The following is a 15,071-nucleotide window of genomic DNA, read 5'->3' as shown; positions in this document are numbered from 1 at the left end:
GAGATGGGAGGAGGCAGCGGGGGAGGGACAGCAGTCTTGGGTGTGGGCCAACAGGGTAGAAGGGGACCAGCAGGACCTGTTGATGGGGCTGAGCGGCCAGGAGAGCCGGGAGGCGGCGGGGCCGCCGGGGGTGCCGGACGCGGCGGGCCCGGAGGAGGCGAAGGAGCAGAGGCCCACGGGCTCGGGCGGCCGGAGCAGCGAAGGGCGGGCGGGCTGGGAGCCCTCCGAGCCGAGGGGCGGGGAGAGGGCGGCCCGCGGGGGAGGGGCGGCGGCGGGGCGGGAGGGAGGGAGCGGCGGAGAGGGGCGGGGAGAAAGGCACCGGCTGGAAGCCGAGAGGCAGTCCCGGGAGGCCGCGAGTATCAGCAGCCCAGAGGAGGAGTTGTGGAGCCTGGGCGTCCCGGGGCCCAGGAAGCTCCGGGAACGGTACTGGGAGGGCACCCAGGAGCGCTGCCGGGAGAGGGAGGTGAAGCGCAGGGCCAAGGGCGCGAAGCCGTTCGAGAGTAAGTACCCGCTGGAGAAGAAGCCCAACTGGCTCAAGAACCCGACGCTGGTGGGGACCGAGCCGAGGGAGGTCCTCAAAGTGAAGACTGAGGAAAACTTGGCCAACTGGGTGTCGGGGCAGCCAAGCCAGCGGGCCACGGTTCGATTCAGCGTCTACCCCAGACCTCACCTCCAGTCGCAGTGGCCCATCTGCCGCCCCTCGGTCAGTGTCATTAACGAGCTGGCGAAGATGGGCGATCCGGACGTCCTGGAGATGGTGCAGGAGGAAGGTAGGAGCCGGCGGACTCAGTGGCGCGGGGGAGGGCCGGGCTGGGCGCGCGGGGACCCCGGGGGACGTTGGCGGCCCTGCGGCCTGGATCCCGGGGACGTTCTCGGGGTGGCGTGCCCTGCGCGAGACAGCGGCTGCCAGACGCACAGTCCCTGCCCCGGCGGGTGGCTGGGTGTCAGCGCAGCGCGATTTCCCCTGCCGCTCGCGCTAGCCCGGGACCTGCGTCCTGTGACCCCGGCGGTTCCGAGACCGCCGTGCTGCTCCAGTGTGCGCCGCCGGGCGGTGGAATAGTGCGGGCGGCGAGGCGAGCGCGCTCCGCGCGGGAGCTGCGGCGCTCTGGCCTCAGACTCGCGCGCGGAGCCGCGGCTTTGGGTGCGTGACAGCGGTCCCCGGTGTACGGAGCTAGCCCTTGAGTTCTTCTGCCTCTCTCCATTTGCCAATTATTGATCAAGCTGCGAGATCTTTGGTAATTATGCGAGGGGGCAGACCCTACGGTCCATGGGCTTCAGATTCTTGTGCACCTGGAAACGCTGCTGTTTTACTGGCTTTCACTGAATCTTCAGTTCCGTTGAGAAATATATGTTCATTGTTTGCTAAGGCCGTTGCACAGACCTATGTTCTGTGGATCTTTCTCAGTACACACATATGCCTAAGAATGCACGTATGTTTTGGGGACTATCTCCAGGACTCTCAATGACACTCACTTCCCTCGGTGACACTCTCTTTTCAGGTCTTGTTTGGTATTAGAACTGAACATGGAAACATTTTTTTTTAAGTGATAAAACATCCAAGTAGGCCTTATCATTGAGTCTTCAGAGTCACCAAGAAATACAATGCATTATTGAGTCCGCCTCTCTTTTCTTAACAGTTTTATTGAGATGTAATTTAGATACCGTAAGTGACCTATTTAAAGTGTACAATCGGTGCTTTTTAGTGTATTTACGGTTTTGCAATCATCTCCTCAAATAGAAACTTTAGCCAATAGAAACCTTAGCTGTCACTCCCCATCCCCCTATTTCCTACACTTAGTTCTAGGCAGTTACTAATCTATTTACTCCCCTGATATACCTATTCCGAACACTCCCTAAAAAACAGACTCTTACAATGTGTGGTCTTTTGTTACCGTTTTCTGTCTCTTACCATAATGTTTCTGAAGTTCATCTGTGTTGTAATTTGCCTCCTTCCTTTTTATTGCAATGTACTGCTCCATCATTATAGGCATACCACATTTTATCTAGTCATCAGTTGGTGGAAAATTGGGTTGTACCTTTTTTCCCCATCACCACAGATAATGCTGCTCTGAAATTCATGGGCAAGTTTTTGCATGAACACACGTTTTTTCCTAGAGACAGAATGCTAACATTTTACCTTTATTATTTATTTTTTATTTATTATATTTATTATATTATTATTTATTATTATTTATTATTTTTATTTATTTATTAAATTTATTATTTATTATTTATTATTTATTATTATTTATTATTTATTATTTATTATAATTATTATTTATTATTATTAGACATAATAGTTGATGAGGTGTTTCTAGGATTTGTTACATTTTCTTTGTTTATTTTCTTCAAAATTGAATACATAAGCAATCAATCTTATCCAGTTAGCTGTTTTCCCACTATCTAATAATTTTTAAACTGAATCGTAAAGGCAATGAATAAATATATATGTGTATATGTGTGTGTGTGTGTACTTTTTGATGATTTGTTTATTTACTTTTGTGAGAGAGAGAGAACGAGTGCGAGGGGCAGAGGAGAGGGAGAGAGGACCGCAAACTCAGCACTGAGCATTGAGCCCGATTCAGGGCTCAATCTCAGGACCCTGAGATCATGACCTGACTGGAAACCAAGAGTTGGTCACTTAACCAACCTTGCCACCCAGGCACCCCAAGTGTAACAATGTTTAAATAGTTCATAAACAAATACTGCTGGTAAAATGTCAGTGTTGCTGAAATTGAACTATTGACTGCTTGACATTGTAAGGAAGTTGTGATTTGAAATATTCATTCTTTAGTTAATTTATGACACATTCAACATGGCAAAAGACAGTTTTAAGGGTTTAACATTAGAAAAGACACAAGTAAAGTTGAATGTAAAGTTGCTTGAATCTTTACAACTGCTTTAAGCATTGTCTTTAGCCAAACCACCCTTCCTTTAGGATTGTGAATATTTGAGTGTATGCATTTTGTTTTATGCTGCTGGAAGAGGTGTAAACTGAGAAGATTATTTGGTAAATGCAAGGGCTATTTTTGGGCTCAGGGTTTGTTGGAGTGTGTATTCTTAGCAATGTGCTTTCAGAGAAAACTCAAAGCCCAGTCTTTGGGTTGGCTTTACTTTTGCTCATATTTTATGATTCTCCATAGCATTTGATGTTAAACCTTTTATATCTCTGGTTTCAAGCCCATAGGAAGAGTGTAATTATTTCTACTGATTTTAGAGGATGCCGGAGGAATGACAAGAGGCTGAGTTAAGAGTTGTTGGCTTCACATCCTGCCTCAGATATGTTTGTTTTGACAAAGGTTTGGTGATTACGTGTAATTATGACAACTTCATACTTTGTGAGTGAGTGTGACAGTTTGCATCTCTGGCATGTGCGAGCATCTGATTGTGCATGTGTGTGTCAGAGAGACAGAGCTAGTGTGCACTATGTGTGAGAAAGAGAGCACAGTGTGTGAGGAAATATATCTGTTTTTTTTTCTAATCTTTCTGCTTTTCAAAAAAGGAGAAAGTTTACAAAGTGTGTCCCACCTGGCTCTGGGGGCTTGCCCTCTCACAAAGGGTGATGTAATTGGGCTGGGTACCCAGAGAGGGCACCATTCCGCAGGGGGTGGGGGGAAGCAGGAAGGAGACAAACACAGGGGACAGAGGAGGAGGTTTCAGGCCAGCACTGAAAGGAGAATGTCAGGAAGGATACAGTGTGAAAAATGAGCAATAGTTAGTTAAGGAGGAAGAGAGTTGTTAGTTCTAAGGAAGGAAAGCAAGTTGAAAGGGAAATGGGTAAGAGAATAGTAGGGGTAGGAAATAACCTGGAGGAGCTGTGTTCTCCCTTTTCCGCATTCTCAAATAAACACACTGCATCCAGCTCAGGTAGCAACTTGAAAATGTTTTGTTTCAATGAGTTGTTTTATGTTAAATGCAGCAAAAATGCTAAGGAGAAGGAAGGGTTAGTGCTTACAGTTTTTAAACTCTCTCTTCTAAAAAACAGAATTCTAAAATACTCTGTAATCCTAGCTTAAGGCTTGCACTTCTTCCCTCTGTACTCTGAACAATTCTTGTGCATAATGACTCTTTCTGTTCTCAAGAAAATAAAAGCCTCCCCTAAGTCAGAATTCAAGTACCCTACATTGAAAGACAAAGCATGTATTCCTTGGAATTCTATTTTTTGTGTACTTATTATAAGAGTTTGCTAGATTTTTTCTTATTCGAAAATCCAGTGAAAGATGGTCGCCATATTGGGTAATTTTGAGCTCTACGTCTAGACAGTACTCATGGGTAAAACATTTTGGTGATGGTGCTGGACCATGTTTTATATCTTTCAAATAATTTTTATTTATACTTTTAGTCTTTTAGATGAGAAAGCCTGCACTTTGAAAAGTTAAATGATATAGCTATAGCCACAGTTTAGTTCTCGTGCTTTGCTATTGCTTTTGCTATTGACTTTTTAATAGTAGACCCTGCAACAAAAAAAGATCTGAATCCCAAAGAAATTCTTTCATCTTTATTCTGACACTCTCAAATTTATCTCAAAGAATTTAAGATTTGAAAATCAGTAACAGAATATATCCTAATAATAATAACAATATCAACAAAAATAACTTAGATTCATTGACCTCTGCGCCCTCATAGCTGCATGAAACACTTCACATGCATTATCTCATTTAATGCTTGCACAGACCGGATGAGGTGGACATTAATCCCATGTATATGATACTTGGAGGCTTTCAATTTATGCATATAAGTTGCAAGGAAGGCTGGGATATGTGCGTTTTGTTTTGTTTTTGGTTTTGCTAGAGCACATTGCTTCACCAGTAATTAGTGTTTTATTAGTGAAGAGGAAGGTGGAGAAAGCATACTTTTGGGCAGCAAGTGGCAGCCTCTCCTGTATTTGCCCACCATTAAAATCTTACCCATTTTATTAAATAGAATCTTCTCAAATTGCTCAAGCCTAGGAGGTCCTCAACTTGCACATCTGAAATTTGATAGCAGTTTATTTCAAATGTTTGCATAAGTGTCTGTGAGTCATTGATGTGTTTTCACACACACTTGCCCCCACTGCAGTGGAGACAGCCACACCTTCTTCCTGGTTTACTGGTTTACTGCAACAACTCCTAATTTGTTTCTTTGCTCCATCCCTGTGCCTTCCTTTTAACCCATTCTTCACTGAGGGACCTGTGCTTTCCACACAGTGTAAACATAAATATGCCTTAAAAGCTTTTTTGTGGGGGGACCTGGTGGTTCCATTGGTTCAGCATCTGACTCTTGATCTCAGCCCAGGTCTTGATCTCAGGGTCATGAGTTGAAGTCCCTGCATTGAGCTCTACCCTGAGCTTGGAGTCTACTTAAAAACAACAACAAAAAAAAACTCTTTTGTGGCTATTTTACTTAGAAAAAAAAAAAAATCCAGGTATACAGAGTCTTCCACAAACTGTCCCCAACTCTGTGCCCCTCTGTTCTGTCCTGCCCCTCTACATCACCTCCTCATCTCCAGCTTGACCTTCACTCCTTTGAACACGTCAAAACCATTCCTGCCTTCCAGACTTTATGTGTTCTCATACGGTTTGAATGTGCTCAACTTTCACACTTGATCTTAGCCAAAAGGCTGAGAAGCGATGTGTGCTCAACTTTCAGATCTCAGTGTATATATTCCTGCCTCAGAGAGATTTTTTGAATTTCTCATATCTAAACTACTCCCCTGCCCAGCTCTGTTTAAAGCATTTATCTCAAGTTTTGGTCTGCTTCCTCTGCAGAACTGAAACTTCTTAACAATGGAGAATCAACACATGTTAGCCGTTATCACATTATTATCATTGTTATGTTAATGATCCAATATTGAAAACTGTTAAAGGTCTGAGATTTTACTGAAGCTGGAAGTTAACAGAATATCCCATTACAGTTTCATGAATACTGGTAGAAGATATAAGATACATGGATCAGAGACAAAGGGCAGTTTATTACTCACAGCATTCACAGTAGCCTGAGTAGCAGGATTTTCTTCCCATTTCTTGGGCCCAAGTTTCCAAAAATCAACTCAAAGAGACCCAGAAAATACCTGCGTATGTGGTGGGTTGTAATACAGGAGAGCAGTCTCAAGTTAAGGAACTTGAGTCTTTTGTACTAGCCAGTAATTATGCCTTCTGTTTACTCTGGAGGAAGACAATACTGCAGTAGTCCCAGATGCGAGCAAACCTGCCCTTTGCTACAGAAGGAGATGCTGTATCTTCCAAGGTGTTCACTCAACCAGGATCCTTGAAAAGATAATCCAGAACAGAGGGCAGTCAATGTCTCACTTGCAAGATACACAGAAACATGAGAGACCCACAGAGAATTGTCTCTAAACAATATCTGCCTTTAAGTATTCATCCTTAAGTAACATACTTGGGTTTTGCATAATTAACTTCATGTAAGTGAAATATTAAAGTTTCTGCCCCTCCTTTTTTTGGCTAAATAATATTCTTTGGAGATTTATCCATCTTTTTGCATATAATTGAAATTCATTCAATTTTGTTACTAGATACAATACCTAGTATTATTATATATATTATTGGCTATAATATCACATACTTGTATTTATCCATTTCACTATTTCTGGATATTTGAGATGATTTTGGTTTCCTAGTTATTCCCAGCAATACTTTTATGGGCATTCTTGTACAGTCCCATAATGCCTGTATTTCTTTTGAGTATACCTAAGATAGCACATCTCAAACTTTTTGATCTCAGGATGTCTCTTCATACTTTAAACAATTATTAGGAACCCCAAAGAGCTTTTGTTTATGTGAGTTATGTCTGTTGTTATTTACTAAGGATTTCCACTTTTACCTGTTCTATTAAAAATAGTACTGGAAGTTCTCACCCGACTATTTGGCAAGAAAAAGAAATAAAAGGCATCCACATTGGAAAAGAACAATTAAAATTCTCTCTACTCACAGATGATATGATCTTATATGTAGAAAACCCTAAAAAAGTACCCCCCAAAACCTCTTAGAACCTATAATGCATTCATAAAAGCAGAATACAAAGTCACTACACAAAAATACAGTTGCAGTTTTGTACACTAACAATGAACAATCTGAAAAGGAAATTGGGAGAACAATCCTATTTATAGAATAAGAGACACATCTACAAAAATATTGCTAAAGCTAATGTCAAAAAAGTTACTGCCTTCCAGGATTTTTGTGGTTTCAGGTCTGACATTTAGGTCTTTAATCCAGGAGTGCACTTGTGATGAACACTGGGAGATGTATGGAACTGTTGAAATTTTATATTGTACACCTGAAACTAATATAACACTGTATGTTAACTAACTGAAATTAAAATGAAAACTTAAGAAAAGAACAATATTTAAGAATTAACCAAAGATTGAAAGACTTATATAAATAAAACTATAAAACACTGCTGAAAAAACTTTTTAAAAATGCAAACAAAGCTCATGTTCATAGATTGGAAGACTTAATAAGATGTCAATACTAACCAGAGTGATCTATCGATTCAGTGCAGTCCCTATTAAAATTCCAATGACGTTTTTTGCAGAAATAGAAAAACCCATCTTGAAATTCATATGAACTCTCAATGAATGCTGAACAGACAATCAATCTTAAAACAGAAGAATAAGGGGTGCCTGGGTGGCTCAGTAGGTTAAAGCCTCTGCCTTCGGCTCCGGTCATGATCCCAGGGTCCTGGGATCGAGTCCCACATCAGGCTCTCTGCTTAGCAGGGAGCCTGCTTCCTCCTCTCTGCCTGTCTCTCTGCTTACTTGTGATCTCTGTCTGTCAAATAAATAAATAAAATCTTAAAACAACAACAACAACAACAGAAGAATAAAGCTGGAAGATTCATACTTCCTGATTTCTAAACTTACCACAGAGCTACAGTAATAAAAACAGTGTGGAACTGGCATGAAAACAGGCATAGACCAATGGAATAGAATAGAAAGCCCAGAAATTAATTCTCACATATATGGTCAAGTGACTTCTGGGGAAAGGACAGTTTTTTCATCAGATGGTGCTGGGAAATTTGGATACCCACATACAAAAGAATGAAATTGGACCCTTACCACCACCATATACAAAAGTTAACTCAAAATGGATCAAACCTAAATATAAGACCTAAAACTATCAACCTCTTAGAAGAAAAGAGAGCGAGTTTCATAATGTTGGATTTGGCAGTGGTTTCTTGTATGTGACACCAAATGCACACACAAGAAAAGAAAAAGAGACAAAATGACCTCATGAATATGAAAAAAAAATTGTGCATCAAAAGATACTATAAACAGTCTAAAAAAGCAAACCACAGAATGGGAGAAAATGTTTCCAAATCATATATCTGTTTCAGAATATATAAGGATCTCCTGAAACTCAACAATAAAAAAAAATTTGGTTAAAAAACAGGCAAAGGATTTAGATACACATACATAAAAATATAAAATTGGCCAGTAAGAACATGAAAAGATGCTCAATAGCAAAGCCATTAGGGAAGTAAATGCAAATCAAAACTAATGTGAGCTACCGCCTCAAAGCCATTAAAATGGCCACTATCAAAAAAACAAAAAAGTAAAAGGATTTGATGAGAATGTGGAGTCATTAGAATCTTATGGACTGTTGGTGAGAATGTATAATGGTAGAGTTGCTGTGGAAAACAATATGGCAGTTCCTCAGAAAATTAAAAATTGAATCACCATACGATCCAGCAATTCCACTTTTCAGTATATGCTCAAAATAATTGAAAGGAGGATCTCAAAGGGATACTTTTACAGCCATGTTGATTGCAGCATTATTCATAATAGCTAAAATATAGAAACAGTCCAAGTGTACAATAACAAATGAGTGGATAAATAAAACATGGTATACACATACAGTAGAATATTATGTAGCCTCAAAAAGGAAGGACATATGCTACAACATTGATGAACCTTGAGGACATTATGCTAGGTGAAATAAACCACTCACATAATGACAAATTCTGTATGATTCCACTTTTATAAGGTACATAGAGTAGTCAAGACTGTAGAGACAGAGAGTAGAATGGTGATTGCCAGGGACTGGAGGAGAGGAGAATGAAGAGTTATTATTAATGGGTATTGTGTTTCGGTTTTACAAAATGTAAGAGTTCTGGAGATAGATGGTGGTGATGGTTGCTCAATATTATGAATATATTTAATACCTTTGAACAGTACACTTAAAAATGGTTGGATAGTAAAGTTTGTTATCTATATTTTACACAATAAAAAATGGGGAAAGGACAGCAAAAAAAAAAAAGAAAAATAGAAAGAGGTATACAAATGGTAGATTTGTATCTTCTATATTTTTAGAATATATATGAACACTTCCAAAGGTTAGAGTTACTGTGGATAGGACTTTATTCCATTCCCATTGCGATTTTCTCCAAAAAATGTTTTTATATAGGAAGGTTTTGACTTGAAAAGTATTTCTCGGTGTTTCTCCAATGTAGAATCACTAGAGAATAAACATCTTCTATGTTTAATTTTTTTTAGCATCAGAAACTTATTCGAGGATGTATTTCAGCCCAAATGACATAACACATAACTATCACAAAGATATTCATGTGTATAAGGAAAGTCATTGGCCTGTTTAGAATTGGTGGTGTCCTTCAGTGCCTTCCTTGCAGACAGTCTGGTTCAACTCCAGGAAAACACGCTGCAGAATATTAAATCTCACACAGTGAAAACTAAGAGGTAACGATGGACATCCCTATTGGATGCTTTCCTCTTTGCAGTTTTGTGGCTACAGATCAATAACTGCATTTATTGGAGTTAATTTTATTTCTTAGTGGGTAAGATTATACTTTACACATCAGTGTTTACTTTTCCCCTGGGTTATAACAGTTTTTGTTGCTGACTTCTACTAACAGCTATTTTGAACAACTTCGCTCCGGGAAGGTTTTGGATGCTTCCTTCCGGTGTTTTTTCTTTGAACTCTTTTGTTTAATTTTGGAATTTCTTTTTTCTCCTCATGCAGAGTTTTAAACTATTCTGATCAGTTGGTCATTCTAACATGTTTTTTTTTTCCTTTCTTACTTAATTTAGAGAGACTATCCAATATAGAAGCAGAATATGTTTTCGGAATGAATGAGGTAAGTTAAATGTGTATGTATTCGCTTCTTATAAGTCAGAACAGAAAATCAAGACAAGGTTAGAAATGTACTTCATCTGAATACTTGGGTCTTTGTAATTTATTATTTACTCATACTACATTCTTCTTATTTTGTCCTCTGATCTATTCATGTTTTTGGTAAGGAAAGCAAATTCCATATTTCATGCAGATTTAATATTCGATCTTTCTAGATGTGATAAGGGAGCAAATATAAGTTTGGATTAGTTTTGAGGCTCCCTGTGAAACAAACTCAGATGTTCTGAATCTTCCTGTGTAAAAGAAGAATATTTGGTTTAACTTTGTTAGAGTATAATGTGGGTGGGATATGTGACAGCTTTTTATGTTACCCTTATTGGTATGTGAGGGGTGCTTATTAATGACTGTGCTACATTTGAATGACTCAACTAAAATTAAGTACATATATTAAATGAAATAATAATAAAATTAAATACAAGTTGAAAAAGTGAAAAAAAACTTAACTAAAGGCCTTATTTTATTTATATAAACTTGTAAAAATATACTAAAAATTCACATTTCTTGTATACAGAGTATAGGCATTCTAAAGATACTTTGGATAAAATAATCTTTCTGGTAGGCTCTAGCTGACACTAAAGCACTCACAGAGGTAGATTTCTTTGAATTGGGTTGGGGTGTTGAGCCAGATAGAAAAAAAGTTCTTTAAAAATAGATAGTTTTTTAAGAATGACTGAAATTTGCACCCCGGAAAACACAACACACCATATACATGAACTGAATAAGCTGGTTGACTTAAGATTCACAGAAGTTCTGAGATTAGTTTAAAACCTGTGACCAAAATGCTGAGAGAAATAGAATATGACAACCAAGGGGACTATGAAAATTGTTTAGTTCAGTGACTTTTACAGTGTAGTTTGTAGACCACCTGAATAACAATTATATTAAAATTTTCTTAAAAATGTAGACTCCTGGGTCCAATCTTAGACTACTAATCATATTACTGGGGAATAGTGTTATAGAGTCATGATTTAAAATAACACCCCAAGTGATCTTTATTGTTACTGAAGTTTGAAAACCACTGTCATAAAGCAGAGTCTCCACAACTTAAAGTGATGTAATATGACACAGGGGACAATTTATTAAATAAGTAAGTAAATCAAGGTCACTTTGTAAAAAATAACATGAAAATATTGTATGTCTCTGGAGTGGACTGAAGAAACAATTATCATATGAGATTTACTGATCCAATTTAATTGGTAATAAATAGATTGTCATTTTCATGTTGTTCATATTGACATAATAGTAATATACTCCTCACAGATCTCCATATGCATTGCTGAAGTTAACTTCAATTACAGCTCATTTCTTTGCTTCTGTGTATATCTTTCATTTGCATACACACACTCTAGACTTGAACTTCTATAATAGAAAAACAATTTCATCAAGTCATATTTGTTCTGTTCCTTGTCTCTTTGCATATTTAAAAAGCAACGGATATTGCTTCCTTGCTTTCAACCTTCGATGGGTCTTCATTTGAAACAAATTTGCTTAGATTTTTAAGACTTTACATTTGACTTAACTTTTTTCATGTAAAGTACTTTGGAGTAAAAATAGGATCTCTCTGAAACATAATTAAAGAATGCCTTGTAAAGTTAGGAATTAATAAATGGATATGTTATCAAATTAATCAGTTCAAAAGTGACTGTAGCTTTTACTTCCAGAAAGATGGAGTAGAAAAAATTTTCCCTGTTCCTTTTGCTAAATACTACTAAAAACCCTGGGCATTATATATAAAACAAGAGGACTCTGAAAGTTATAGAGAAGAAAATCTGTCTAGTGACCTCAGGACCCAAGGGACAACACTTAAGTTAGTTCGCTAGGTTTTAGTAAGGAGACTAGGCTTTAACCCCTGTCTGGTGATAACAGGATGCCCCAAATCCTCCTAGAGTTTGTGTCAAAGAATTCTGAATGAGGATCCAGGACTTTCATTCCCAATGGATGTTAACATGTCCGTCTCTCACAATCCCCTGCATGAAGTCAGTGGAGACCATGTAAGCAGCTAGACTTCCACTCTCATCAATAGTAATAAGGTGCCCAACCCTTTTCTGCTAGGTTGGTATTAGAGGTAGCCCAATGGAGAGTCAGTAGTTTCACCACTGTCTGGGAGAAAAGCCACCTCATTATCTCTCCCTGACAGTGAAGGCCATGTGGGGAACAGAAGGAGGCACCCTTGCCCTTTCTAGCCAGCTTGGGATCGGTGAAGGTCTGATGGTAAGTTTGAACTCCCAACACCAGCCAGCATTGATGAGAAACACTTCTACCACCTTCACCACTACCTCATGTCCACGGAGGCTGAGTGGGGAACATGGACTTCTCTTTGCATCAGCTAGTGATCAGATACCACCAGAGCAGTATCAGAGGAGGCTTAATAAAACATAAGGTTTGGGGCATCTGGGTGGCTCAGTTGGTTAAGAAACTGCCTTCAGCTCAGGTCATGATCCTGAGTCCCAGGATCTAGTCCCACATCGGGCTTCCTGCTCAGCAGGGGGTCAGCTTCTCCCTCTGACCTCCCCTCTCTCACACTCTCTCCTCCCATTGTGTCTCTCAAATAAATAGATTAAATCTTTAAAAAAAAAGAAAAAGAAAGGTTTTAATAAAATCTAGACTCATAACATAATACTCGAAAGTTCTAAAGTCCAGATTTCTGGAGGAAAGTCACATGTAATACAAAGAACCAAAAGGATAGCAACTTGAATGAGAAAAGACAGATAACAATGCTGAGGTGTCCTGGATGTTAGACTTATTTAGATAAGGATTGTAGAGCAACATAATAATGCTTCAGTGAGTATTTGTGAACATTCTTTGAACAAATAAAAAAATAGAAATCTCAGCAAAAAAAAAAAAAAGTTTTAATGAAGAACATAATAGAAAGCTTAAAACTGAAAAATAGAATAACTGAGAAAAAAAAAAAAAAAACCTCAACAGCAAAGTGGAAAGGATAAAAAAAATCACTGAATCTGGAGATAGAATAGAAATTTTTATTTGTCAAAAGACCTGAAACTACAAATTCAAGAATCTGAGGGAACCACAGAAATAAGTAAGTCCAAAGAAATTCACACCAATTCACAAAACTAGATAAAAGAAAAAGAAAATTTTGAAGGCAGTGAGAGAGAAACAACGTCATAACTATAAGGGAATGATCATTAAAATGACCGTAGATTTCTCATCAGAAACCATGAGGCTGAAGGAACTGGCACACATGTTTTTTCAAATACAAAGAAAGAAAGAAAGAAAGGAAAAGAAAAGAAAAAGAAGAAGAAAAAGAAAAAAAGCCAATCCAGAATTCTACAGCCAGTGAAAAGATCCTTAGAAACGAGCAAGACGTTCTCAAGTGAAGGAAGACTGAGGAAATTTTTTACCAGCACATCTACCTTAACAGATTGATCAAAGGAAGTTCTCTAACAGAAAATAGAAAGAATTTTGTAACATGAGGGTGGAGGAAAAAAGCAACAACGGGAAGAATGAAAAGATTTTATCCTCTTGAGTTATCAAACTTGTGTTTGACAGTTGAAGTAAAAATTTTAACAACCTCTGATGTGGTTCTCAGTGTATGCAGAGAAATATAGAAGATAATTATAAACAAAGTCTGGGATATAAAGAAAGGTGAGGATTTTATATCTTACTTGAGAGAGAAAGCATGTAAACTGTAGACTGTGATAAGTAATGTATATATAATTTAATATAAAAAGCAACCATTTTTAAAACTATATGAAGAGATACACTCAAAAACTGTTTCGAGGGGTGCCTGGGTGGCTCAGTGGGTTAAAGCCTCTGCCTTCAGCTCAGGTCATGATCCCAGGGTCCTGGGATCAAGCGCTGCATTGGGCTCTCTGCTCAGCAGGGAGCTTGCTTCCTCCAATCTCTCTCTGCCTGCCTCTCTGACTTCTTGTGGTCTCTGTCAAATAAATAAATAAAATCTTTAAAACAAAACAAACAAAACAAAAACTGTTTCGATAAATAAAAGTGGAATTATAAAGTAAGGTTTCAGGAACCCACAGTCATGAAAAGACAGAGAAACACAAAATGGAGGGAACAAATAGAAACCAAAAAATTAATAAGGAAGGATTAATCGCAAATGTGTGTCAATAATTACATGAAATGTAAGAGATTTGAAAAATGGCTTAAAAAGCATGACAATAAGAGAATTAAAAATATACATTATGGCTGAAGATATATGCAAACATTAATAAGAAGAAAGTAGGGGTGTTACATTAATATCCTATAAAGTATACTTTGGAACAAAGAAAATTACCATGGACAGAGGGGAACATTATATAATGATAAAAAGGGCCTATTCAACAATAAGACATAGCAATGCTAAAAGTTGTATGCACCAAATAATAGCATCACAATATGTGAAGCAAAAACTAATATATTGGAATGAAGTAATACACAACTCTATAATTATAATTGGAGACTTCACCTCTTTCTTAACAATAGATGAAAAAACTAAATAGAAACCAGCAAGGATATAGGTGGGCTCAACAACAGGAGAGGACTGTTGTCCAATGGGATATAATTGACATTTATTGACTATTATACCTAACAGCAGAATACACATCCACCTCAACTGTTGATGGAATATATGCCAGGAAATAGCATATCATGAGCCATAGAAAAACCGTAACAAATTTAAAGTAATTCAAATCATGCAGAGTTGGTTCTCTGACCACAATAAAATCAAACTAGAAATTGGTTAAGAGAGAGAGAGAACAGGAACAGCTCCAACAGTTGGAAACTAAACAACATACTTCTAAACAATCTGAAGGACAAAGAAAATCTCAAGAAAAAGACAAAACCAAAACAAAACAACATTCAACTGAGTAAAAGTGAAAATACAACATACTAACATTTGAGGGGTGTAGCCAAAGCAATGCTGAGAGGGAAATTGTAGCCCTAAATGTTTGTTAGTAAAAAGGAGAAGTC

At 38.4% G+C, this 15,071-nt stretch overlaps 1 protein-coding gene across 2 annotated transcripts in view; it reads left to right on the top strand.

Moving 5' to 3' along the window:
* Window positions 1-337: 337 nt before the first annotated feature.
* Window positions 338-15,071, top strand: part of ANO5 (anoctamin 5) — a 94,483-nt gene continuing 79,749 nt past the window's right edge. Inside the window, exons 1-2 of one of the 2 annotated variants that reach the window (XM_080815979.1) lie at window positions 338-770; window positions 10,043-10,089. In XM_080815979.1, coding sequence (XP_080672105.1) covers window positions 731-770; window positions 10,043-10,089 — 87 coding nt within the window. In that variant the 5' untranslated portion in view covers window positions 338-730. The remainder of the gene's footprint in view (window positions 771-10,042; window positions 10,090-15,071) is intronic. The other variant, XM_080815980.1, reaches the window with a different exon arrangement.

Source organism: Martes martes (assembly GCF_963455335.1).
Source record: "Martes martes genome assembly, chromosome: 10".
In the NCBI taxonomy this organism is placed as follows: Eukaryota; Metazoa; Chordata; class Mammalia; order Carnivora; family Mustelidae; genus Martes; species Martes martes.
This window is presented reverse-complemented; position numbering and strand designations above follow the sequence as displayed.